Source organism: Pituophis catenifer, unplaced genomic scaffold, assembly GCF_029215685.1.
Source record: "Pituophis catenifer annectens isolate HBS135680 unplaced genomic scaffold, rPitCat1.0.hap2 SCAF_4, whole genome shotgun sequence".
NCBI classification, from domain to species: Eukaryota; Metazoa; Chordata; class Lepidosauria; order Squamata; family Colubridae; genus Pituophis; species Pituophis catenifer.
The window spans coordinates 106,069,661-106,095,136 of NW_027256884.1; the positions used below are offsets into that span (position 1 = coordinate 106,069,661).

The 25,476-nt window shown below is 37.7% G+C and overlaps 1 protein-coding gene across 1 annotated transcript; it reads right to left on the reverse strand.

The window, feature by feature from the left end:
- Nucleotides 1–863: 863 nt before the first annotated feature.
- Nucleotides 864–25,142, reverse strand: RFC3 (replication factor C subunit 3). The gene is made up of 9 exons (XM_070943855.1): nucleotides 24,856–25,142; nucleotides 19,779–19,916; nucleotides 14,163–14,230; nucleotides 12,794–12,891; nucleotides 10,339–10,520; nucleotides 8,539–8,675; nucleotides 8,355–8,453; nucleotides 3,691–3,760; nucleotides 864–1,153 (listed from the first exon to the last, which is right to left on the reverse strand). Exons 1-9 carry the CDS (start codon nucleotides 24,940–24,942, stop codon nucleotides 962–964), a joined length of 1,071 nt encoding a protein of 356 aa, XP_070799956.1. The 5' UTR covers nucleotides 24,943–25,142; the 3' UTR covers nucleotides 864–961.
- Nucleotides 25,143–25,476: the final 334 nt, after the last annotated feature.

Below are 25,476 nucleotides of genomic sequence, written 5' to 3' on the forward strand. Positions count from 1 at the left end.
TGGTCAGAATCCAAATGTTACATATAACATGGCCTTTTCGCTGACTAAACAGTACATCTGAGAACTGCCTATGAGGATATGGCAATAGACATAATACAGAAAATGACCTGTATTTTCTTTTAGGTCTGCCTTGTACTTTATTTTATTATATATGCTCTATTGTTTTTTTTTTCTATTTGTATTCTGATATAACGTTATGATTATACAAAAAGGTATTATTATTGCATGAGCAATAATATGTTTTGAATAAATTTGAATTTACACCCAATTCCTCAACTTGAACAGAAAAATAAAATCACAACAGTAAAACAGTCAAACTTTAATCCGAAACTATGGAGGGAGAAATTAATTTTGTGCTTTTCCCAGTTTCAGTTCATAGCTTCTCCTACGTTTTCCGTCTCATTTTAAAATTACAATATTTTTTCTATCTCCTGCATAGAAAAAGGCTGGGATAAGGTACAGGACACACGTTCCTTCTTTCTGGGGATTATATTGGCAGTCTGGCATGAGTGACTGCTGTTTTGTTGGGATATATCTTGTGAATGGCTGAACTTATCTGGTCCACAAGGTGTTCACAATCCTACCAGATTTCATGTATCTTTTTGGTCCTTAACAAAATCAGTCATAATACTTAAAGAAAATGGATACTTCTGTTAAATAATGCAGTCTCCCCCAAGGGGCTAAATTAAGACATTAAATGAAACAATGAAACAATGAAACAATGAAAAAAGCCATATAGGTTACTTCTCAAAAAAGTATCATGGATGCTAGCACTGCTCTGCTGCCAAGATAATTTTCCAAAAGTAAGTTACTTTTCTCAGAATAATTGAACTTCTTCGAAAAGTTACTCATGACAAAATCACTGAAATTTAACAATTTTGATTTTATTGCCTAGATACAGTAAAATTCTTGTGATTCGCAGTTCAGAATCACAAATGATGAATATTCTCAAAGCTATGCATTAGAACATCATAGCTTCAAGTCCATCTTCCATAAATTTTTTATAAAGGGCCATGAATTTGGCTACAAATGCTTCCAAGTGATAAATAGCTTTGTTGCCCAGTTGTAAGCGGTGCTCATAGAAAGCTGCCATTTGTGCGACTTCTCCTTTTAGTTGCCCATCACAGTTGTTCAGAAGTTCAGACAGAAGGCCCTAAAATAGATGACAAACAGTAATAGTTCAGAGATGGATAATTATACTCTTTGAATGTATGAAACAAATGGAATGCTTGGAATAAAACTGAGTTTGATTAAATTGTGGTACATTGGCCAAAATGTGCCAAAACTTACTTGTATATATAGTTGCCACTAGCAGAGCATGCTGAATGTAGAACAGGTATGATGTAAGTTGGTGATTTAGTCTATTATTTTATCTTATTAAAAAGAGGTCTATAAAGGTTGATCAAAACTATAATGATCCAAGAAAGTCGACATTCATGGGCTCCTCTATTGAATATGGTATATGGAACATTGCAACTTGGAAGATATCAAAATAATTAATAGGAAACATATTACATTTATGATATTTATAAGTACATAATCAGAAGTACATAACAGATTTGAACGACGGTGATCTGATTTTGTGGAATATAAATCTAACACATATCTCAGAAATGATGGCTTGGTGTTATCTAAATTATTGCAAGTATGTATGAAAATAGGAATTCATAGACTAGTGGCAATAGTCCAATGAATGGTGCCAGTGAAAGAACCAGGTATGAATTTGGGGTTTAAATGTACACTCTTATGAACGAATGACATCTGGGGGAAAAGCTATGCTCTTAACTAGCCTGAATAGGGTGGGAATGAGACGAGAGAATATATTCAACGTGTTTGCGCCATATGGAGACGAAGAATGAATTTAAACTTGAGTTAGAAAAAGGTCTATATTTTTCATATTTCATTTGAAATATGCAAGTTTAGTATAGACATTCATATAATCCCATGGCAAAGAGCTGAACTGAAAAGCATCACTAATTTGATTGTTTATGATGCATGATAAAATTAGTGAAGAGATCAAAGCTCTAAAAAGCACTTATGGGGTAATGAAAAAAAATTGATCTATGGGAAGAATGGACATAAAACCAAAAAGAAACCATAGAAAGTACAGTGAATTAGGAAGACTAAGGGAAGAGAAATTAGAAGTCTTTTCCATAAAATCACATCAAAAGACAGATTAATTTCCCAACAGAATTATAAAAAGGATGTGAATAGGAAGCAGAATCTTAGAACAAAATGGAAAGAATTATGTTGAAAAGTGCTGCAGAAGTGTGTGAATATATGCTGACAGAAATATGAAAAGCTATTTGGTGGAATGATAAAATGGATAAGGAAAAGCAAATTTACCACAGAATGATTCCTGAAAAAATAGGGTGATGATAATAAAGATACTATTTTCATTGTATTATTTCCATGATGTTTTCATTGTGCTGTAAGGCTATTGTTTGTTGCTTTTTGAGTATAAATAGTAAGTGGAAAGCAAAATTTGAGAAATGCAGGTTTAAGCCACGCCAGTGAAATACAGATTTTTGCTTTTCAGCAGATTATTAAGAAAATTGTATGAACTGAAAAAATATATTATACATTTGTTAATAATCAAGTGAATAAACCTGAACTGGGAATATTTTGTTTGTGGATTGATGAATGAACATGAATTGTATGCCAGTAGGATACAATCATGCAAGACAATAAATTGAATGGCAGTTCACCAATAAACTAGGAGTGAAACAAGAATGTCCAATGCTCTTCTTGGTCATTTATTTGTAGATACACAAGCAACAAATGCTTGTGGTACTTCAGCTAGCATATTGGTTGAAGAAAGGAATGTGTGTGTATTCCTGTATGAAATTGATGCTATATAATTGGTGAGAACCCAAATTATTCACAGTGAACGTAGAATATACTATATGATGCAATGAGTGGTATGAATCTGAAAATTAATATACTGAAGATCAAGAAAGTTGTATTTCAAAAAGAAAACAGCATGAATGACTGCAAGGTTACATATAAGCAGTGAAAAATTAGACATAATAAATGAATTCATATACTTTGGCAGAATGTTTACTAAACCCAGAAAAATGGAGAAATCTTAAAAACATGCATATGTTGGTAGAAGAGTAGAGAAGGGTAGGATGTGTCTAAAAACTCAAAAATGAGTGTGTATAAAAGTATGCTTCTGGTGACTTTGTTAAACAGAAGTTAGAGCTAGATAGGTCAGGAGAAACAAAATACTTGAACACAGCAGAAACAGGATACTTAAGAAGTATGGGTGGTAAAACAAAAAGAAATACAAAAAAATCAAGGATGAATGGGTGATGAATGAAATTGATTAAATAACAAAAATTGAACAACTTAAAACAACTTTGTCCACTTTAACTTTCTCCTGCTGAATTACAATTGCCATAATCCACAATCTGTACATTCCTGGAGTGAACTGTTGAATCTGTAGTCCAACATATGGATTCTTGGTTGGAGAAAGCTAAGAAATAATTAATAGTCTTTACAATTATCCATGAGATTTTTTTCAACTTTAATAGCAAAATCTGATTTGATACAAGAATATCAATAGTTCTTTGAAGATATAAAAAAATGCTCAAACTGTTTATTCTAAACTTGATCCTTCTTGCTTCCCCACTGTAATTAACATTACCCACAATTAATAAACCAAATAGGAATCAATAAAGTAGTTACCTTTATTATAATATCTGCAGGAATACAATGAGTTAAAAGTTCATAAAGTCGCCCACGGACTTCAAATAGTCTATTGGAACAAAATTAAAATATTATCAAGCTACAATTTAACTCCAGAAAGTTTTAACTTATTCAACCAATTTTTATGTAATAACCTTTATTGTGTAGCCTTCACACTCTATCTCAAAATCTATTTTAAAAGATAATAACTATAATAATTCAATTATTAAGAAATAAATTTCTGCTCAGGGATTGCACATATTTATCTCCCCTTCTTTTAGAAACGTATAAAAAGTTAAAAAGTTAAACTTCTCCCAAATTATAATGTTCTGCATCCTTGTATCTATTAAAATACATTTTTCTGTCTTCAACAGAAATAAATTTATTTGCTCACAACTCAAATGCTTCTTTTTGGTCTTTCATTTCTGAAAGGATCATTTTATTTATTTTTTCCTATTGGTGAGGATAGAATAAAATGTAGAGTAGATTAAACGCAATATTTAAGTGGTAAAAAGGTTTGTCCTAGAATTAAAAATATAGCGATTTTAATGTTTTAAAAAATCTTCAGCATTACCACAACTGAATCTTAAACTGCATTATGAAAATCATAGTGCCCATTTAGGGAAAAAATAAAGAATTCAAGTAATTCCCTGTCAATGGTTCAAAAATCCAGTCTACAATCGAGATGGCTTCAGTCTGTTTTAACAACAAAAACAACAATCTTGGAGATTTTTGCAAAGCTCTTAAGAACCTCTATTCTAATACACTGTAAGAAAGTAGCAGGAGGGTGTCCGAAAGGTGCTTTTTCAAGAGGCAACTGGACTTTCTGGTTTTTCTTTGAAGCTGTTTCGCTTCTCACACAAGAAGCTTCTTCAGCTTTGAGAAGCTTCTTGGATGAGAAGGGAAATGTCTTCAAAGAAAAACCAGAAAGTCCAGTTGCCTCTTGAAAAAGCACCTTTGGGACAACCATGACCTGGATGACTGAGAATCTCCATAGATATTCAACAAGGTGGTGGCAAAATGAGACTTGTTGTTTTTGGAGCTCAATATAACCACTTTCCATGATTTCTCCAACACAAATGCTTCCTAAATCAATGCCAAACAATGGATCCCTATATTACAGGGGGGAAAAGCAATGTCTATGGTGATAAAAAATAATAAAAAATCAGGAGACTAGTAGCATAAACTTTCATGAGCCGCTAAAGCCTTTTTAAAAATTTGTTAGTTGGAAAGGAGTTATCAGATTCCTGATTGCATTCTGCAAATCTTTGTGAAATTACTGAATACAGGTTATCAATGACATGCAACCACAATTTGATGGATACTTCTGTCACTAAGCGAAGCAGTTGTTAAATGAGTTTATCCAATTTGACTATCTTTTTTGCCATAGTTATTATGAATCTGGTTCCCTGCACTGATTCAGATTATCAGAAGCCTCCTGGGAAGATCACAAATGGTAATCACATGACCCTGGGACACTGCAACATACAAGTTGCCAAGCACCCAAATTTTGATCACACGATTATGGGGACACTATGACAGTCATAAGTGTGAGGGCCAGCCACAAAGTCACTTTTTTCAGCGCCGTCATTAACTTCAATTGAAGTTAATTTTTGAATTGTCAAAAATCGAAACTACCTATTACAGCTTTTCTCCACTTGGATATGCTAGCTAGAATTCTGAAATCTGTAATCCAAACAGTTTCAGAAAAAACTAGGCTGGGGAAAGGTTGATATATACCCGTGATGGCAAACCTATGGCACATGTGCCGGAAGTGGCACGCAGAGCCATCTCTCCGGGCACGCAAGCCGTTGCTCTTCTGGATTCCGGTGTGCAAGCCAGCTGGTCTTCACATGTGTGGGAGTGCCGGAAACCGAAAGAGCAGCCGCCTGGTGCGCATGCACATGCCAGGAAGATGATCTTCCAGTATCTGGCACGCGCATGAGCACCGGCCAGCTGTTCTTCCACATATGTGCCGGAAACTGGAAGACTAGGTGGCTGACGCACATGTGCGCGCCAGAAACCAGGAGATCATCTTCCCAGCACCTGCATGCACACCAGCCGGCTGCTTTTCTGGTTTCTGGCGCGTGCATGCGCACTGGCCAGGTGATCTTCGCATATGCATGCACACCAGAAACAGAAAGACCAGGTCACCGGTACGCATGCCGGAAACCGGACGATCATCTTCCCGGCACGAGCTTGCACACCGGCCGGCTGCTTTTCCGGTTTCTGGTACGTGCATGCGCACCAGCCAGGTGGTCTTCACGTGTGCATGCGTACCAGAAATTGGAAAAGCAGGTGGCCAGTGCGCATGTGCACGCCGGAAACAGGAAGATCATCTTCCTGGCGCACGCATGCACACCGGGCAACTGCTCTTCCTGTTTCCAGCACTTGATGCCAAAAAGGTTCGCCAACACTGATATATACCATAATACTGAGTCAAAAAGAATCTACCTTTTGTTGCTGAATCGTTTTTAAAGAGGCAAATAGCTATCTAAATTTGATGTTCTTAAATTGCTGAAGAGGAAAACAGTCTGTTTTTTAAGCATTAAAAATACACCAAAAAGTCCTAAGCAGTCATTTAATCGGCTCTGCCTAAAGCCACACATATAAAAGCTCAAAATAATGTTCACAGAGAAAATCTATAGTTAAAATCAAATTGCATGTTTTCTTTTTCTACTAAAGCATAACATCAACATTAAAAAATAATGGGGACTATTATAAAGTTTTAATGGAAGCAGGCAGAAGAAGTGACTCAAAGTATCCCCATTTACATCAAAGAGAATTCAAACTCTCCAAATTAATTATAAAATGCTGTCAGTCTTTTCTGCAAATACAATATATAATGCCACCACACAAACATATGGCAACCAGTCTACACTTCCTTTCTTCTGTGAAAGAGGATCAGCAGCTAGAAAAAACCCTCTGCCCTTATCATTTTTGTCATTTATAGATGGAGCTTCTTCATTGCTCCAAACAAGCAAGCTTATTTTACAATAGCTTAATTCAATGTAGCCATTCTGAGATTGGCCACTACTATGAAACCATCTGTTGAACCTGCCAGAAGGAAAGAGGGTTCTAACTTCTAACAAATTGGAGAAGCAATGAAATACTCAAACCACCCCAAAACAAAAGATCTAATGAAGTAACCTAGCAGAAACAAGATGTATATCGATAAATCTGAGTAAGAAAATATACAGATCTACTAGCATTAAAGCAACTACTGTTGCTAAGAGAAATTACTAAATATTGTTATCTACAGTATTTTAACTGCTTAAAACATAGGAAAATGTATAGTACAAGATTATGCTTTTTATCAATGGAACCCACTATTTATTGTTCATTCTTTCCCAAAAGAGATTCCTAAAGTCTGCGTGAAAGAAGTACTAGAAAATTAAGAGACTCTGTGAACAATTTGTTTTTAAAATGGATATATTCGAAATGAGCAAAGGCCATAAGCCACCGTATTGACATTGTTCACTGATCCACTAGTACAATAGTACAATCTTATAATTGGGACAGCAATTTAGGCTGTCCATCTCCATTAAAGCATCCTTGGTGGATGATTTTTTTTGAGCATATCCCAAAAAAAGGGAACCCAGCAACACCCTGGGGGCGCAGCTTTACTATGAAGCCTGTTCCACTTTTGATTTTTTTTTTTTTAACATTTTCTTTGGAAAACTACATGCTACTTATATACAAAAAAAAATGCTTGCACCTATTGTTAAAAGTGACTACACCCAGAACTGTAGGAGCATAGTCTAGGCTGGTATCCATCATCAGGATTTGAACAGGTTTTTTCAAACAAGTCAAAGAAGAGTAAAATAATAATAATAATAATAATAATAATAATAATAATAATAATAATAATAATAATAATAATAATAATGTGTTCATTTATGCTCCAGATTTGAAAAATGTTAAGTTGACTATAAAAACAGGGAGTGTGTAATTAGTAGGCTGACTAATGTGCCATTGTATTTTCATATAATCGTGGTATTGAAAAGTTCAAGCCTTTGCTCAGTGAAGGAATAGGACTTACAGCATCCTCAACAGATGGCTAGTTAATCCTACTTGTGCTCATCCAACAAGAGAGCCCACAACTTCTCATTGTCCGTTTTTACCATTAGGCTTGTATTTTCTACATCAATCTGCTTTTCTGTATCTTAAGCAAATTATCGTCCATCCTGCACTGTGAATGAGAAAACGGATCTCAATGTTCGACCGGTGCTTTTATATTCCTATGTCCTCAATTGTATTTTCTCAGGGTAAAATATCCCCAGCTCCTTCAATCCCTCTATAAAACATAATTTCAAGCTTCCAATCATCCTTTTTGCCCTTCTCTGAAATTGTCCCTCTTTTTCTGAAGCTTTGGGATGCAAAATCTATTTTTTTTTCTTACATTCAATCATATCCAGTTCTTGGAGACTGTCAGGGCACATCTTATTTTGAATGCATCTATTATAAACTGTTTTATTATTATGTAGCACAAATACACACACACACACACACACACACACGTTTTAAATTTAGTTACAGTTATCTTTTAAACGATCATAGTATTAAAATCATCAGTGTAAATCTTTAGTGTCAGAAAACATATGTGTTGTATTTTGCAACTTGACATTTATCAATGTCATATATTATTTGCTACACTCACTTACCTCTGGGGTGTCTGCTGACTGACAATAGCATTGGCTGTCTCTCTCAAATATACTTCCCAGTCAGCCTCAGAAATGTCTTGATCAGGCGTGAAAGGAAGCCTGTGAGACAAGCAGTAAAGACTTGCTAAGATTAACTCGGTGCTGTTTATTCCTCTCCATATCCATTTAAAAAAAAACAACTTACTGCTGTACCCTGCATGCCTCACACATCAGAAGAGCCTTTCTGAGATTCCTCCCAGATTTTTCAGCAATTCTCCGAGCCAATTCTTGAGGAAGAGTCAGGCCTTCCTTCTTGCAAACATTTGATAAAATGGTACAGATCTAAATATTTGGTAAGATAAACGTTAGTTTTGCAAACATTTGCTTTATAAAAGCTTACATATCACTGCATTAGTTGATGCAGGAGTAAACAAAAAGGTAAGTCCCTATTTAAGAAAGATATCAGTTTGGAGAAATCAGCAATGAAGTACTGATTGCCTGGACTACACCTACTAGTTCCAGTTCATAGTTCAGTTTAATACTAGTTCATGTATTTCTTCTTTGCCTTCTCTCACATATATCTTAAACCAGAAGCTCTAAATGTGATCTCTTCTGCTATACCTGTTTTCAGTGCTTCTGGTTCATAGGGAATAATTATACACTGGACTTTTTACAGTACAAGAGACATAGAAATATTTTAAGCACTCCAGTTGGCAATGCTGTGAATTTCTGGATTAATCAGCCCTGTTTATCATAAACCAAAGACCAACAGGCATCACCAATTAACTGATTCAAAACTGGCAATTGCCAGATAGAATTTGATCAGGGAACATTTCAATCTGGCACAAAATCTAACATCAGAGAAAGGGGTTTGGGGGGTGGGGGTAGGTTTTACCAGCACATGCTATCTGAAAGTTTAGATCCCTCTATTTTAGAGATAAGTTGGAAGACTATGCCCTCGTGAAGATTTATAAGAATGGTGGTAACAAACAAGAAGAGCCCTGCCACTTTCAACTACTGCTTTGCCTCTAGGACAATGATGGCTAACCTTTTTGCAATCGCGTGCCAGGAGAGGGGGTGGGTGGGGGAGGTTAGCGCGCATGCGTGCCCACACCATAATTCTATGCGCCCCTCCTGCGCATGCGCACGCAACCCCCACTCCCACCCCCACGCCTGGCACACGATGGCTGGTAGGCCCATTTTTCCTTCTTACCTGGCTCCAAATCCTCTCTATGCATCTGGGAAGGGCGAAAACAGCCTTTCCCATTCCCTCGGAGGCCCTCCGGAGGCCTGAAAGGGCCCATTTCCCGACACCTGGTGGGACAGGAAGTGACGTTTTTTGCTGTCTGCAGCCTCCAGAGCCTCTCTAGGAGTCTCTGGAGGCCGGGGACAGCAAAAAAGTCACTTCCTGTCCCACTGGGAGTTGGGAAATGGGCCCTTTCAGGCCTCAGGAGTGGGAAAGGCTGTTTTCACCCTTCGCAGGTGCATAGCGAGAATCTGGAGCCAGGTAAGAAGGAAAAACGGGCCTTCCCCCCCCTCCCCCAGGCCCTCCGGAGGCAGGAAACAGCCTGTTTCCCTACTTCTGGTGGGCCCAGAACACCCGAAAATCAGCTGGCCGGCGCGCGCATGCATGCCAGAGCTGAACTGGCAGGCCCACTGATATGGCTACGTGTGCCACCTGTGGCACATGTGCCATAGGTTCGCCATTACGGCTCTAGGACCTCACCACATTCCTTCTTCACAAACTGAATCCTTCCATTCCAGACCTTTCCAAAAATATTACATTCCTCTCCATGTCTTTGAAGAAAACAAAGTAAGCATAAATCTATGTTATAAAAATTACATTCACATTTAGCAACAATGTTAAATCTAGGCAAATTGGATAAGCATAAATAGTTCAGAGAAAGACAGTAAACAAGGATTGCTCAATTTGCATGCTAAACTCCATGCAAATAACACTGGGGAAAAAAATCTGGAAAGCGATTCATCTTCATCATGAACTTACATCTCCAATACTTGGAGCAGGGACTCGCACTGCAAGGCATCTACTCCTGATGGGTGCAATGACTTTTGATGTAGAATTGCAACAAAGAATTAATCTACAGGTGGCCATATATTTCTCCATTGTTCTTCGCAATGCATGCTGGGCATCCTTTGTAAGCTTGTCCACTTCCGTCAATAGCACCACTAAAAATAAATGAGCAATAACTTTTAGTTATATTCTCACAGTGTATTATCTTAATTTACTTTTACTACATCTGAATTCAAAAGCCATGCATTTATGAGATTGAGAATAAGTTTTTCACCCCAAAATTTCTATAAATATTCTAAACACATGGTAGTCCATCCTATTTATCCTCCGAATGAGAATGACACCTTCCCAAAAGAATCTGCATTACATATATTGCTAAAGATACAAAATCACAGCACAAGTAAGCATTTACAGACTCTTGAGGAAAGTCATCAGTGCTCTGGCATGATGGAAGTGAAGTTTATATACATAAAAAGCAGATGGCTGAAATCAGCCTTGTTTAGATTTGGGCAGGATGTATTGATAGGTATTACTGTTCTTTCTCTTTAACCAGCATGCTACTTTTCAGTCTTTACTGTGGTGATTAAATGCTGGTTTCAGCTAATAAGGAAGGAAGGATGTACTCTGGTCTATTTACACCCACCCTTTCTTTTTAGCTTAGGTTGTTGCTTCTGAATAGTTCATAAATGGGTTTATCTCTATATGTCAGTTGACTGTTAATTAGGCAGACTGCCAAGCTTCTAGGAATTCTATTGTATTCTTAAATTTAGTTTGCTCTAAAATCTTAATAGCTTCCTAGTTGAAATTGTGATTGAACCTATTTGTGTGCTTTGAAATTACTGTTTCATTCTTTACAAAAAATACTTTTTATTAAAGAGTTTACAATCCTAATGGTTCATGTATTCTCATAGCCCTCTCCATCTATTCATAAATCCAAAACTCATTCCCGTTTCCCTCAAAATAAGACATCTCCTGATAATAAGCCCAATCGGGCTATTGAGTGCATGGCAATAAGGCCAAGCGCTTATTTCAGGGTTCAAAAAAATATATGACAGGGTCTTATTTTCGGGGAAACACGGTATTTCTGCCGAAATTTTGGCAAAACATCTCTAAAGGGTTTCCAGGATTTTATAAAATGCTCCATATTTTAGCCCTGATCATTTTAGCCAACCTTATATTCCTTTCTTTTGCTCCCAACAATTTTAATCTTTAGTTCCATCAAGTTGCTGTCATAAAATTAAATTTCCATGCACACTTTCTTCCTCCACAATTTTTTTCAAAAGTTTTAGAAATGCTTTTTTGTAAATTAAAAAACAGGTTTTCCCAGGACTTTTTTCATCTCTTGATTTGTCATTTTTGTTTCCACTCAGAGGTGGAAACAAACAAGAGATATTCTGTCTTTTAATCCCCAATTTCTTTATTTTCCAATATTGTCCATGAGTTAGGATTTGTATCCTTTCCTCACCCTATCCATAAATTCTTCCACATTTTTGTCTGTCACATCTTCTGCTTCTTCTTTATAATCATTTTCAAAAAGTTCATTTACTGATACAGAGATTATTGCTGTCAGAATTTACTCAATTTTTTAAAAGTCCTAAGATTCCAAATTTGTCTGGTTCCTTAATCCATTTTAAACTTTCTTAAATTCTTATTCAGCTTTTTGATATTTGTTTTATATTTCTTCAGGTTTTTAAACTGCTAACTAACTTTTCTTCTATTTGGGACGAAGTTTATCTTATCAGGTAGTTTTTCAAACCTGCAGTTTGACAGATCTTTTAATTGTAAAATAATTGTAATTTCAACGATAAATAGAAAATGAAGTGATAAAGCTTTAGAGGTTCTATTATGGTTGAGAATTTTATGGTTTCCTTCATCTCCTCGTGCTCGAGGAACTGTCCAAAACACAAGTAGGTGATCTCTCATTCTCAGTTCATCTAGAAGGATTCCATTGGACCAAGTTTACTGCCTTACTGGTTGTTAGGACAGCATGGTTTCCACTGTTTTGGTGATGTGTAGTTCACCATTTTCCTTATCCAGACATCTTTCATCATGCCTTTTGACTGCCAATTGATGCTTGAGGATGCATTCTGCAAATCTACCTATTTTTCCAACACTGTAGTTTTTGAAATCTTTATACTAGATGTTGTTCGTGATCCCTGTTTTGTCATTTCTGTCATCTTTGGAGGGTTTTCTTTTGTTTATAAGCTACGTGGTCTTTTAAATTTATTTTTATATATGGAGAATTATCCTTTTTATGGCTGAAGTGTGATTGGATGTGTGAATAATTTTTAATGAATGTAAGAGATAACTTACTCTACACACTACTATATAACTGTTACACATAATCAATTTCTCCAAACAATCCTGCTTAGGAAATCTTACAACTGAATAAGTTTGTAAAAATAACTTGCATAATTTATGTACAGACCTTTAAAATCACGTTGAGTATTTGTCTCAAGTTGCTGTGACTGTGCAACTGTCTTCAGCAACTCCTGTATTACAACTCGGTCACTGTTCCCTGCATCACTGAAAATTAATATAAAAACATATCTTTAAAAAAAAAGATTTTTCTACAACTTCCACAATTCCCAGAAAGTATGACAAATAGAATGCTGAGAGTTGAAGTTCAGCAGCATACCTTTTCCTCATATTCACATTTATGCAAAATAAAGTTGTAGGGAGTTCAATGAGGTTTTGGTAGGGAGGGGTGCCTTTGAGTCAGTATTGACTTCTAGCAACTGTCTGAGCAAATCCTTGCAGTTTTCTTGACAAGATTTTGAAAGTGGGTTTGTCATTGCCTTCTTCCTAGGACTGAGAGGCAGTGACTTGGCCAAAGTCACCCAGCTGTCTTTGTGCCTAAGACAGGACTAGACTCATGGTTTTTTGTTTTTAGCCTGGTGCCTAAAAGAGAACACCAAACTGACTCCTTCAGTGGTGCTTAATCCCAAGAAAACGCACACAGAACTCTTTCCTTTATGTTCTTAACATAAGCATGGATTATAAATGTACAGACAAATGACACAGCTGTCACTAGCAGATGGAATATTCCAGAAATTTACAACTATACAGCAGACCTCTTTAGTTTCAAATAAACTATGGTATCAGATTGGACATTTTAATATGCATTATGTCTTGTTTTCCCATTTTTCTCATTTCTTCTCCTGAAAATTACTTACTTTCAAAAATGTCAGATGTACTGAAAAATAAAATTCACAACTTTTTTGCTTCATTAGTGATGATGGTAGCTAGTTTTTGCTGCATAATTTTCCTAAATAATTATATTCTTTAAATTTCAATAGGTTGTAGCTCCATTTGCAATAAAAATGTGTAACATTGTAAGTAAATTCAATAAGTTTTGTCTAAATAAATTTTATTTATTTTATTTATTATTTTTATTTACTAAATTTTTATGCTGCCTATCTGTCCTATAAGGTGACTCTCAGTGGCTTATATTTTTTAATTTATACAACATAATCTTATGTGCAAATTAAGTTACAATAATATATTTTATACAGTGTACACAGCGTACAGTATATTTTTCATTCCATTTTCCCAAATATTTTTTCCTACCAGTATCTTACTTCGACATTACTGGAATTTTTAACATATAAAATTTACTATCTTCTATATTAGAATTGTTAACTTTTTAAAGTGAAATAAGTATCATTTAATACAATAATATTAATCAACTGCACCATTCATAAAAACTAAAATTTTACAACTAAAATTGCACTTTCTTTAAACACTGCATTTTCCTGCACCAGAAACTAGATATTCAGAGCTGATTACAAGCATACCTTGGATTAACTTCAAGATGGTAGTTGCTTGCAATAGTGCTGATTTCAATTTTCTTTTTAGAGGGTGCCTGAAAAGAAATGATACTAAGCAAGATGAACTTTAGGAAATCAATACTAATGAGATGTAGCTCACATTGAACAAAAACAGTACAGTTTTTTTTTTAATTCATACATATCAAGCATGGTCTGCTTTAAAATAATTCTGCCTTTCGTTCCATTTTAGTTTGAAAAATGATAACCTTTTCTCTGCTTTTTATTGCTTGCATTAATTATATCTCTCTTCACTTCATAGGAACTGCCTCTGAATTTCAGTGATGAAAAGGCTGTCTGCCAAGTTTTTCTAAAGTTGGGTGAGAAAAGGAACTTAGAAGAATAGCAAGGACAGATCAAATCAAAGAATAGCCTATATTTCAAATGAAGAGATGCTTTAAAAGTTGATTTCTATCAAACATCACATAAGATACACAGACACTGGATGCTTCAATGTATAGTTTTTTCCCCAGTGGCCCCCTTGGAACTCGATGACCAAAGCCATCGGAATGCACATGATGAGGGAGGCTGCCATAGTAGTATATTACTTGCTACTGAAAAAATGCAGCTAGATGGCAAAAGCTAAACTAAACAAGGAATTACAATGAAGACCTTTTTTCACTTTGTTCAATGGTTTAGGCCCTGACATACTGAGTTTCAAATCACACCAATTATTAAATACTGACACTTTTGATTTTCCCGATTAAAATGAAAAGCATTTCAAATATGAAGTGACAGAAGGAATCGCCTTAATAATGTATTTACTGATGGTTGCTTTACTCTCCAAGCTACTAACCAAGCAAAAGAACTCATTCTGACTGTTGAGGCATCATTTTTTTAAAAAAATATTTTTTATTGAATTATCACTGTGAGAAACCATTAGAAACTGTAAGGAAAAGCACAAGAAAGCTAGCTGATCTCTTGATCATAACTGCTGATTCAGAGTGAAACAGCACAAAGTATAAACTAGACTAAGCTAGGCCAAATTATTTCCAGTATCATACAGCTGAAGAAAGATAATACCACAAATCAATATTCTCCAACTAAATTTTCTGTAGAAGCAAAAGCCTATGGTAACAGAGTCCCACATGTTTGGCAGGACAAATACAGGCTACATTATAATGGCAGACAATAACAATTCCACTATTTTCCGCATTTGTCAGAAACTAATTGAAATAGAATGTTCTTTAGGGCACTGCATTTTAAAAACGGCTTTGACAAAGTGAGGTACATTAAGCCCTCAACTTATTGGGACATGAACTTCCATCACTAAGTCACGCGCCATAAAGCGCAACCACATCACCTAACAACAGCAATTTCTGCAGTTGACCAAATCTCATGGTTGTTAGACAAGGCCACTGCCTGTCGGCTTCCCCACAAAGTCAGTGGAGAAGCCAGCAGGAATTTGCAACTTGCAGGCAGATCACAAGCAGGCCACCAAGCAGGTAAGTGGCTGCTACTAGATGGAGAGGCATGAAGATGTGAATGAGGATGTGAGAGAGGCACAGCAAGACCCGGGGGAAGCTGCAAGAAAAGCATGATGAGGCCTAGGAAAGGTGTGCAAGCATGCACGGGAGGCAAGGCAAGACTCAGGGAGGGTGTGAGTGCTAAGCACAGAGGGGCTAAAGGAGGGTGCACAGATGGTGAAGACTTACCCCAATGACTTGCAAACTTTCCTGCCCATTTTCCCACTGATTTTCAAAGAAAGGGAAGGTGGCAAATGGAGATCACATGATCGCAGGACACTGCAACTGGTCATAAGTCCTGATCACAATCATATGACTGTGGGATGCTAGGCTAGCCAAATTCTGACAACTGGTCATAACCACCATTTGTTCAGTGCCATCATAACCTTGAATGGTCACTGAATGAATGGTCATTGCGCTGAGGACTACTTGTACACCTAGGGGAAGCTGGGAAAGGTTTTGAAGATACATAAACTGCTCTAATCAGATACATTTGAAAGAACTGACCAGAGAAGAAAATACAAAGGGGAAGCATGATTTTAACACTCAAATACCTTGTTCTCTGCTCTAGAAACAGAACTAGCAACAATCTATCAAATTATGGAGAAACAGATTTCAAATCAACAAGAGAAAAATCTTCCTACTGGAAACAGCTGTTTCACCACAATAAAATGTGGTGGACTCTTTTGAAAAACTGATGCGAAGGTTAGATGGCCAATTCTCAAGTATGTTACAATTGAATTTTGTACTGAGTAGGAAAATAGCTTTGCTGATTCCAAAATCCTATTCAACTCCATGGTTGATGACTTCTATGAAATGTGCTCTAACTGCCAATGTAAACTAGAAACTGCACATTTGGAACTGACTGCACATTTAGAAACTGCATATTTGCTTTGTATTGCATAACATTTGAGTTACTATTTATTACCTGATGTCTTGTCAAGTAAATTTCCTAGGCCTTGGACATTTCAAAAACAAAAAGCTGCCATAAAAGCTAATATAAAATCAGAAATGCATTTGGGGAAAAAGTCTCAATGCAAAACCAAAAAGAAGAAGCAAATATTATATACAAAAGCTAAAACAATCAAGAGCATCATAAAAAGTAAAGCAGAGATTTAAATCTAACAGCAAAATAAATAGTCTTATGGCTGAACAAATATCTTTAGAGTGATAATGCCAAAACTACTCTCTTGCTATCTATATTAGTTTCTTATAGAGATAGCTTTAGGGCAGCTTTGCCCTTACCAAAATCCAGGTGTGTTGGATTTCAGCTGCTATAATTACAATCAGCATGACAATTATCGGAATTAAAGTCACACATATTCTGAAAAATATCAAGTTCAACAATATGGCTTTAGGAAAAGAGATGTGACAGGGGGTCCCGATCCCCAGGCCGTGGCCCGTTCAGAACCGGGCCATAGACGCGGCAGGTGGGTGCACACAGTCCAGTGGTGGGTCTCAAAATTTTTTACTACCGGTTCTGTGGGTGTGGCTTGGTGGACGTGGCAGGGCTTGGTGGATGTGGCAGGGGAAGGATACTGTAAAATCTCCATTCCCTCCCCAATCCAAGGGAAGGTTACTGCAAAATCCCCATTTCCTTGTGATCACCTGGGACTTGGGAGGCACAGAATAGATGGGGGTGGGGCCAGTCAGAATTTTTACTACCGGTTCTCCGAGCTCCTCAAAATTTCCACTACTGGTTCTCCAGAACTGATCAGAACCTGCTGAAACCCACCTCTGGCACACACGCAGCACCATTTGCATGTGCAGAGGGCAGGCAAGCGCATGTGCACAGCTCTATTTGCGTGAGTGGCGGGCACGCATGTCGCCGCTTGCATAAGTGGAGCTGTGCATGCTCACCCGTTGGTCATGTGGAACTATCCCCTCTTTCCCTCAGTCCACAAAGCTGGAGACTGCTGTGATAGAATATAGTGAGGAGGTGGATTCTCAGAAGGTGGTGCATTTCAGAAGAGTAAGAGGCAATTTAGCCTAGAGATGATGTGTGAAAGAGCGAAGACAGTCCCTCTCTAATAGTTCACAAAGTTTATGGTAGGTGTAGATAGTAGATAGTCAGTCTGGAAAGATTTTGTCTACAAGTATGAAACTATAAAGACCTCAGTTTGGAATAATTGCTATGTGTCATTCTTGGTTTTGGGTTTGACACGAGTGTTATCCAAATTTTGCTGAAGTACAACTCCCAACACCAAGCACTAAAAGAAGGGTAGGTACTGGCAACAGCATCCATCCATTCATTTATCTCTGCAGAGAATGCTTTAAAAATAGTCAATGTCTACTGTATATGTATCATTCTCTCACCAATTTTTTATCGGGGGGGGACCCAAAAACTCTTCCTATCCCTACCCTATCAGCTTCAGAATCCCTGGAAATGTTTTATTTCTATTCCAGATAGGAGCGGTGGATATATTTAGAATGGCATAAAGAGCCATATAAGCTCATTAAAGCTGTAATAATTACAATGGACTCCCAAATACCCACAGCTGGTCTAGTGCAGGGGTCTCCAACCTTTCAGACCTCAGGGACCAGTAAATTCATAATTTTAAATCCCGCGGATCACTAATACGATCTGCCTTATGACCGGCTGGATGGGCATGGCTGGGTGGTCATGTGACTGGGTGGGCGTGACCAACTCATGTCGAGGGGTGACTCACCAGCCTCTATTCACCCCTCCCCTCCCAGCCACTCCTCGCTTGCCCTCCCGGACTCCTTACGACCCAACAGGAGCCAAGCAGCTACCATGAGAAAGAGTTGGCAAAACAGCTGGCTCAGTTCAAATTGGATCTGACCGAGAAGGAGGCTAAGCAGAAGCACCACACTGAGGACTACAAGCATAGGCTTTCCAAGCAAAGGGAAGAGCTGTAGGAGTGCAAGGCCAGGTAGCGGTGCCTGGATGATCAGCAGGCTGAGATGGTCAGCCAGTTCCATGCCGTGATGCATCCCACTAGAACAAGGCCCTGCAGCTCTTTGCCACCAGCGGCACTTTCCTCCAGCCTTCGCCCAAAGCCCCACACCAGGAGGCTGAAGCAGACCCCAAGTTGGAATTTCTGGCCCCCTCTGACCCACATAAAAAGACTCCGAGGGAGGACACTCTCTGCAGCAACACATTGCACGTATCCGGCCCAGGGGCTGTAGTTTGAGGATGCCTGATTTAGTGCAATATAAAAAATGAAAATAATTTTTCTGCGGACCACCAAAATTTTCTCACAGACCACCAGTGGTCCATGAACCACCAGGATGTACTGTATAGGTAGCTTCTTTAGGACTGATCATATTTTCTCTTTGTTCAAAGAAACCTGGGATAATTCCTTTTCTTAAGTAATCAGTCACAAAGGACTTCCAGTGAAAACATGGCAAGCTAAATATGTCTCAGTGAAGAGTGGACACATGACAAGAGACCATAACAATGGCAAAAAACCAGGGAGTAGACTGGTTCTTTGAAACCTCCAACAGATAAGGAGAGGACAGAACATCCCACACATATGCAGAGATGACTACTCTTTGTGAGGAGACCGCAAAATAGCAGTCTTCAGCAGGTCTGAGTGCTTGGAGACACATTAATCATCAAGCTTGCAATCTCAGCCAGTGCCATTAAAGGATGCTAAATTCCTAATCTCACTTCTAATTACTTTTTGAAATTGCTTATTTAAATATCTTAATGCTATTAGAGGTCTTCGGAATGACAAATCTGAAAGATATGTATATTCCTGAACAAAATAAAACTTAACTAAATAAATGGAAAAAGCTAGACAAGATTTTGAACTAAGAAAGTTCTAAATGAATTAAAGTTCTGGACAAATTTGTCATATTGAAACTTTTACTGTAAGATTTTGGAATTCACTATATAAAATTAAATAGATTTTTGTGAGTACCACAATTATCTTGACTACCACAAGTCATAACAGAAATGGGTCATGAAAAGCATAATCAAGTGAATACAGATTTAAGACATATTCCACAAAACATCTTGTCAACCTCTTCTCACTGATAAGCTGAAAGTCATCTAACAACGGACCTGATAAGACTTATGCTTATATAAAAAGCTCAACTTCTATATATAATTTTCTTAAACACTTAAAATATTTATTTTCAAGATATTTCTTACTGTTATAGTTTGATGTTCAATCCTCAGTTTTTCTACTCCAGAACCATACAGCTCTCTTAGTAAACACATTATTCTTGTCTTCTTTCCAGCTCCTGAAGGCCCATAAACTAAGAGATGAGGAAAATCACCACACTGAACCTGTCAAATGGAGCATACACGAAGATATTACTTTTATGTTTAGATTTCACATAAATAAAAAGTGGTCGCCTACTAGACATAATTTCCACCAAGCCTTCAGATTGCTTCAGTTATATCTTGAAGATTACTGATGTTTTATTCATAAATCAAGGACACACTTATACAGGTAGCCCAAATTTTGAGCCCAAATTTCCATTGCTAAACAAGGCAGATGTTATGTGAATTATGCCCCATTTTATGATTTTTTTTTGCCATGGTTGTTAAGCAAATCACTACAGTTGTTATTGACTTTGCTTGTAAGAAGCTCCCTAGGATGGTTGCAAATGACAACCCCAGGACCTTGAGATTTTGCAACCATTGGAAATACATGCCAGTTGCCAAAGTTTGATCATGTAACTGTAAGGATGCTGCAACAATTATAAGTGTGAGAACCAGTCAAAACTCATTTTTTCAGTGCTGCTGTAACTTTGAATGGTCATTAAACAAATGGTTATAAGTCGAGGACTATCTGTATAGAGTTCAAGAGGATAAACCATTATTGAGAGTTGTCAATATATAATGCGAGTCCCAAGAGATTCCTGGCATGTCAGGATGAGTATATTTTTGGGCTTTTATGGAACACAAATCAAAACAGATGTCTGAAGTAATATTAAGTTGCAGCATGAAGTCCATTTTCAAGAAGCAATATAAAGAATAGCTGAACCTCACAAAATTATTTGGAACGTAGCAAAATTGAGAATAGAGTTCAATAGCAGAATTTATGTTTTTAAATCAAATTTGCCAGAATCATATCTAACACTCTCAAGCTAAATTCTAGGTAATCTAGTTGATGATGACCTAAATGAACCAATAGCCTGCTTTAGCATAATGCAAGCTCTTATATTTCCATGGTAATTTATTCATAGGACAAAATTATGTTGGGCTTCATAACTGAGTTAAACATGGGGTGATGTTTTGTTTTTTTGGATTAGTAAATTCTGTGAACCCAGCCACTACAAATTGTAATTATCAAGGTTTCTGTTTTAGCATGTTTTATAGCCCAACTATTTGCCATTTATTCAACAATTCATGGCTAACCAAGCCTTGATTTAATGTAAGCTGAAGACTAGGTTTAAAATAGGAAATTCAAATATCATAAACTCCCTACAAGATACACTTCAAGGTTATTTAATTTGCACTGTGCCTTTTTATTTTCAGGCTGCTGTATCAAACTCAATTAAAACTAGGTTCACCAAATCTTACATTCTGATCTGTCTTAGATCATAAAGGCCAAGAATGAGTTTTGTTTGAAATAGATTATTTTCATTCATAAGCAGTTTCAATTCATCCCTAGCTTTGTAACAAAGCACTTTCAAATTTTATTCTGGAAGTATACAATGTGTTTGTATTTCATCTTTTGCATGACACAACCTTGTAGAGACGCATCAGGCATAAACAGTTATCCTCGGATGTATTACATCTCCATAAATAAGATTTGAAATACCATCTAGCATCAAAAGGATCAAGTCTGAGAGGAAGAAATGGCAAACTGTAGTGAATAATGGCTACAAAGAGAGATGATGTAACTTAAGCCTGCCAAAAATGTATATCTTCCAATCCAACTACCTTATGCTTTCAAATTTAAAGGAGAACTTAAGTATCGTATAAATGTTATAGAGAAACCTTTTAAGAAAATATTTTATGTCTTGATGAGATTAAAACATAAAGAGCACTTTCAAAATCCAAACTATGAGATTTATGTTACAGAACGTTCAAAATCTGAACTATAAAGTAAAGCAAATCCCCATCTTCAAATAGTTCATCATTTAACCATATTGGCCATAGTTCAAAATAAGAGTTCAGTTTTTACATTCCAATGGGAAATAAGCATATGGGAATTAAACATTAATACTGCATTGATCTAATGTTTTATTTCTAATGGGCAATGACTTGGATCTAAATATATCCACAAGTCATGCTCTCTGCAGTGGAACTGTAATGTTATTAATAATCACTAGATGGCTGGGATACTTAAGAATATAAATGCTGGTCCATTCATCAGTACTATTAAGCACAGCCCTGGGACCCTCAAGATCTCTTTGAGGCCCCAAATTGGGTGAAGCAACAACAACAACAAAATAGGCACGGAAATTTTGGCAAGCTTGAAGATTTTAAGACAAATATTTAAGATATGCATGCAGATGGTTTTGGTACCCATTTATCTTGTAAAACTCCTGAGCAACCGCATCCCACCTAGTCCATGAACACCTGAACAACCCCATATCAATAACCAAGATCTTGGCCACTGTTGGAGTACAACACTGAACAAGTCAAGCTTTGATACAGATTTGGAATTAACAAAAATAATATAGTCTTATTTACACTCAAGGATGGGGACCTCTTACAACAGCTGCGTTGAGTTGATGTACAATGAATTTTATTGCTGATTTTGAGTTTCTGGGGGTTTTATTTGAATATGGACAGTTTTAGTATGTTTGCATATTGGATGTGAACTTGTTTTTATGGAATTATTTTCATCTCAATTTGTAATTCTTAATGGAACTATGTCTACATGGAGGAAAGTATGCAGTGGGTGCCCCAAGGTTGTCTTAGGCCAAGTACTCTTCAAAAACTTCATAAACAATTAAGTTGAGGGGTCTAGAGGCTAAAACATATGATGAACAGTTGCAGGAACTGGGTATGTCTAGTCTAACGAAGAAAAGGACTAGAGGTGACATGATAGTATTGGAGCATATCTCCAATATTTAAGAGACTGTCACAAAGGAGAGGAGGACAACTTATTCTCCAAAGCACCAGAGGGCAACACAAGAAGTAATGATTGGAAACTTATCAAAGAGACATCCCATCTAGAACAAAGAAGAAATATCCTGAAGGTGAGAACAATTAATCAGTGGAATGACTTCCCCCAGAAGTTGTGGATGCTTCATCACTGGAGCACCCACAATTTCTGGATGTTTTTAAGAAGAGACTGGACAGCCATTAGTCCAGAATGGTATAAGGTCTCCTCCTTGGACAGGGGCTTGGACTAGAACAGTGGGTCTCAACCTGCCTAATGCCGCGACCCTTTAATACAGTTCCTCATGTTGTGGTGACCCCCAACCATAAAATTATTCCTAAAACCATTGAATGGATGATCTTAGGCGACCCTTGTGAAAGGGTTGTTCGACCCCCAAAGGGGTCCCGACTCACAGATTGAGAACCACTGGACTAGAAGATCTCCAAGATCCTAGATTCGAACTCTGTTATTCTGTTAAGGTCCTAGATTTTTTATTCAAAAGGCAGCCCCGTGTACAATACACTGCAATAATCCATCCGGGAAATTACCAGAGCATGACTGTTGAAAGATTGCTTCTGATCAGGTAAAATCACTATAGATCCAGGTAACCTCACAGGTGCAGAGTGCCTTTTACCAGTGACAGCAATGGAACTAGCCGCATTCTCCAATTATGAACTTGTTCCTTTACAACACACACAGACACCACTCAGCTGGATAGATGAACTATCTACAAACAATAATGCCAGTCCATTAGTCTGCCAAGTACTGTTTCAGAACTGTTACCATATCATTTGTGTTAGATGAAAAGGAGAAGTAGAGCTGGGTATCACCTGCATAATGATGGCACCTTAGCCCACATCCCCAGATTAGCAACAGCACTTAGACTTATATACTGTTTTACAGCCCTCTCTAAGCAGTTTACAGAGTCCGCATATTGCCCCCAACAATATGGGCCCTCATTTTACCGACCTCGGAAGGATGGAAGGCTGAATCAACCTTGAATTACCTTTCCCAGAGGCTCTATGTCAGTGTTAAAAGAGCATAAAGTCTAAAATGGAACCCCAAAGGGATCCTTATCTGAATTTCCCCAAAGCAGATTAATACGATAGAATGTAAATGGCCATCCAAGTAGGAATGGAACCATTGAAGTCCAGGGTCGCCATGTGCCAATTCTGACAGCCTGTCCAAATGAACAATCGTGGCTGACTATCCAAAGCCACTAAAAGATCCAGGCGGCCCAAAAGGGTTGGATTCCCTTTGATTTTTTCCCCCACAGGATGACCATGGAGGTATCTGTCTATACATGTACAAACATGATGTTAATACATGTTCTTGTTAGAGATTCTACCCTCAAAACGATGCTATAGACTTCAACTTTGGGAGTTGAAGTCCACAAGTCTTAAAGCTGTCAAGGTTGGAGACCCCTGCTATAAAGCACTGCACACCAGAACAACTAGACACAAGGACAGTTGTTTCCCGAATGCCATCACTCTGCTTAACAATGAATTCCCACAACACTGTCAAATAATTTACTAAGACTGTATTACTATTATTCTTCTCTTCCTTACTAGTATCTATCTCTTCCCACTTATGACTATAACCATGTTGCTTGTATCTTTCCATTTATATTGTTTTTGTTTCCTATGACTTGATAGCTTATTAGCATCCTTGACTATCACTAAGTGTTGTATCTTTTTATTCTTGTTGAATGTATTTTATTCTCCTTATGTTCACTGAGAGCATATACACCAAAGACAAACTGATGTGTCCTTGTGTGTCCAATTACACTTGGCCAATAAAGAATAAATCAAGATAGACGTTGTTAAGTATCACTTCGTGGCTTCGAAAACGCCCTTTTCCACTGAAAAGTGGCCCCCTGAGAATAAAAGATCTTCCAATGGCTAAAACAGAGGTCTTCAAACTTGGCAGCTTTAAGACTTGTGGACTTCAACTCCCAGAATTCTCCAGCTAGCTATGCTGGCTGGAGAATTCTGGGAGTTGAAGTCCACATGCCTTAAAGTTGCCAAGTTTGGGGACCCCTGGACTAAGAAATAGGAGCAAAAAAGAAATGCACCCGGGGGATGCATAATGCAACGAGACATTATTTCTCCTCTTCCTTCCTCCCCCAAGTAGGAAAAGAGCCCAAACACCTCCGCCTCTCACCAGATTGCGAAGCTGCGCCGCCTGCTCTCGGTGATAGTCTACTTTGCAGAGCGAGGTCGGCCGGTATTTGTCCAGCCAGAGGCTCATGGCTGCGATCCGCCGACCCAAAACCTAACGGAGTGAAACAATCGGATTGAAAAACCGCGCGCTACCGCCGCTAAAGCTCTAGAATTCCCGCCTAGTGCGGGCACCCCTAGCACCGGAATGGCGTAACGGCGCATGCGTCCTAATTGAGCTTTCCGCCTCAGTTCGCCGGCGCTCATTGCTTTCCGGCCTCTTGTCAGCCTCGGCTGTTGTTGTTGTTTTTAGTACGGTGGCTGGGATGGGAGAAAAAAAAAAAGACGCGAACTACCGCTATTGGAATCGAAGGTTGGCGAATAACCGCATTGCATGTGCAGAGCACAAAAAAAGTGCGAGGAACATCAATTTAAGGAATTCCTGCGATTGGAGGAAATGTAATAAGCCTGTGAAGTAGGCTTACAGGCTTATAGTGTGTGTCGCATAACCCTTTTATCTCCAATTAAGTGAATCGTGCTTTATTCATCCCAGTTTTCGTAGATCTCATGAACTCTTGAGCAATGCATCAACCTCCCGGGCTAGATTCACATAAATTGGTTACCA

Excerpts from the sequence above, each read along its gene's own strand:
- RFC3 (XM_070943855.1), bottom strand. The coding sequence starts at position 24,942 with ATGAGCCTCTGGCTGGACAAATACCGGCCGACCTCGCTCTGCAAAGTA. Across the intron at positions 8,454-8,538 it reads GAGGCATGCAGGGTACAGCA|GCTTCCTTTCACGCCTGATC; the intron begins GTAAGTTGTTTT and ends CTTGTCTCACAG. Across the intron at positions 1,154-3,690 it reads CTGCAGATATTATAATAAAG|GGCCTTCTGTCTGAACTTCT; the intron begins GTAACTACTTTA and ends CATCTATTTTAG.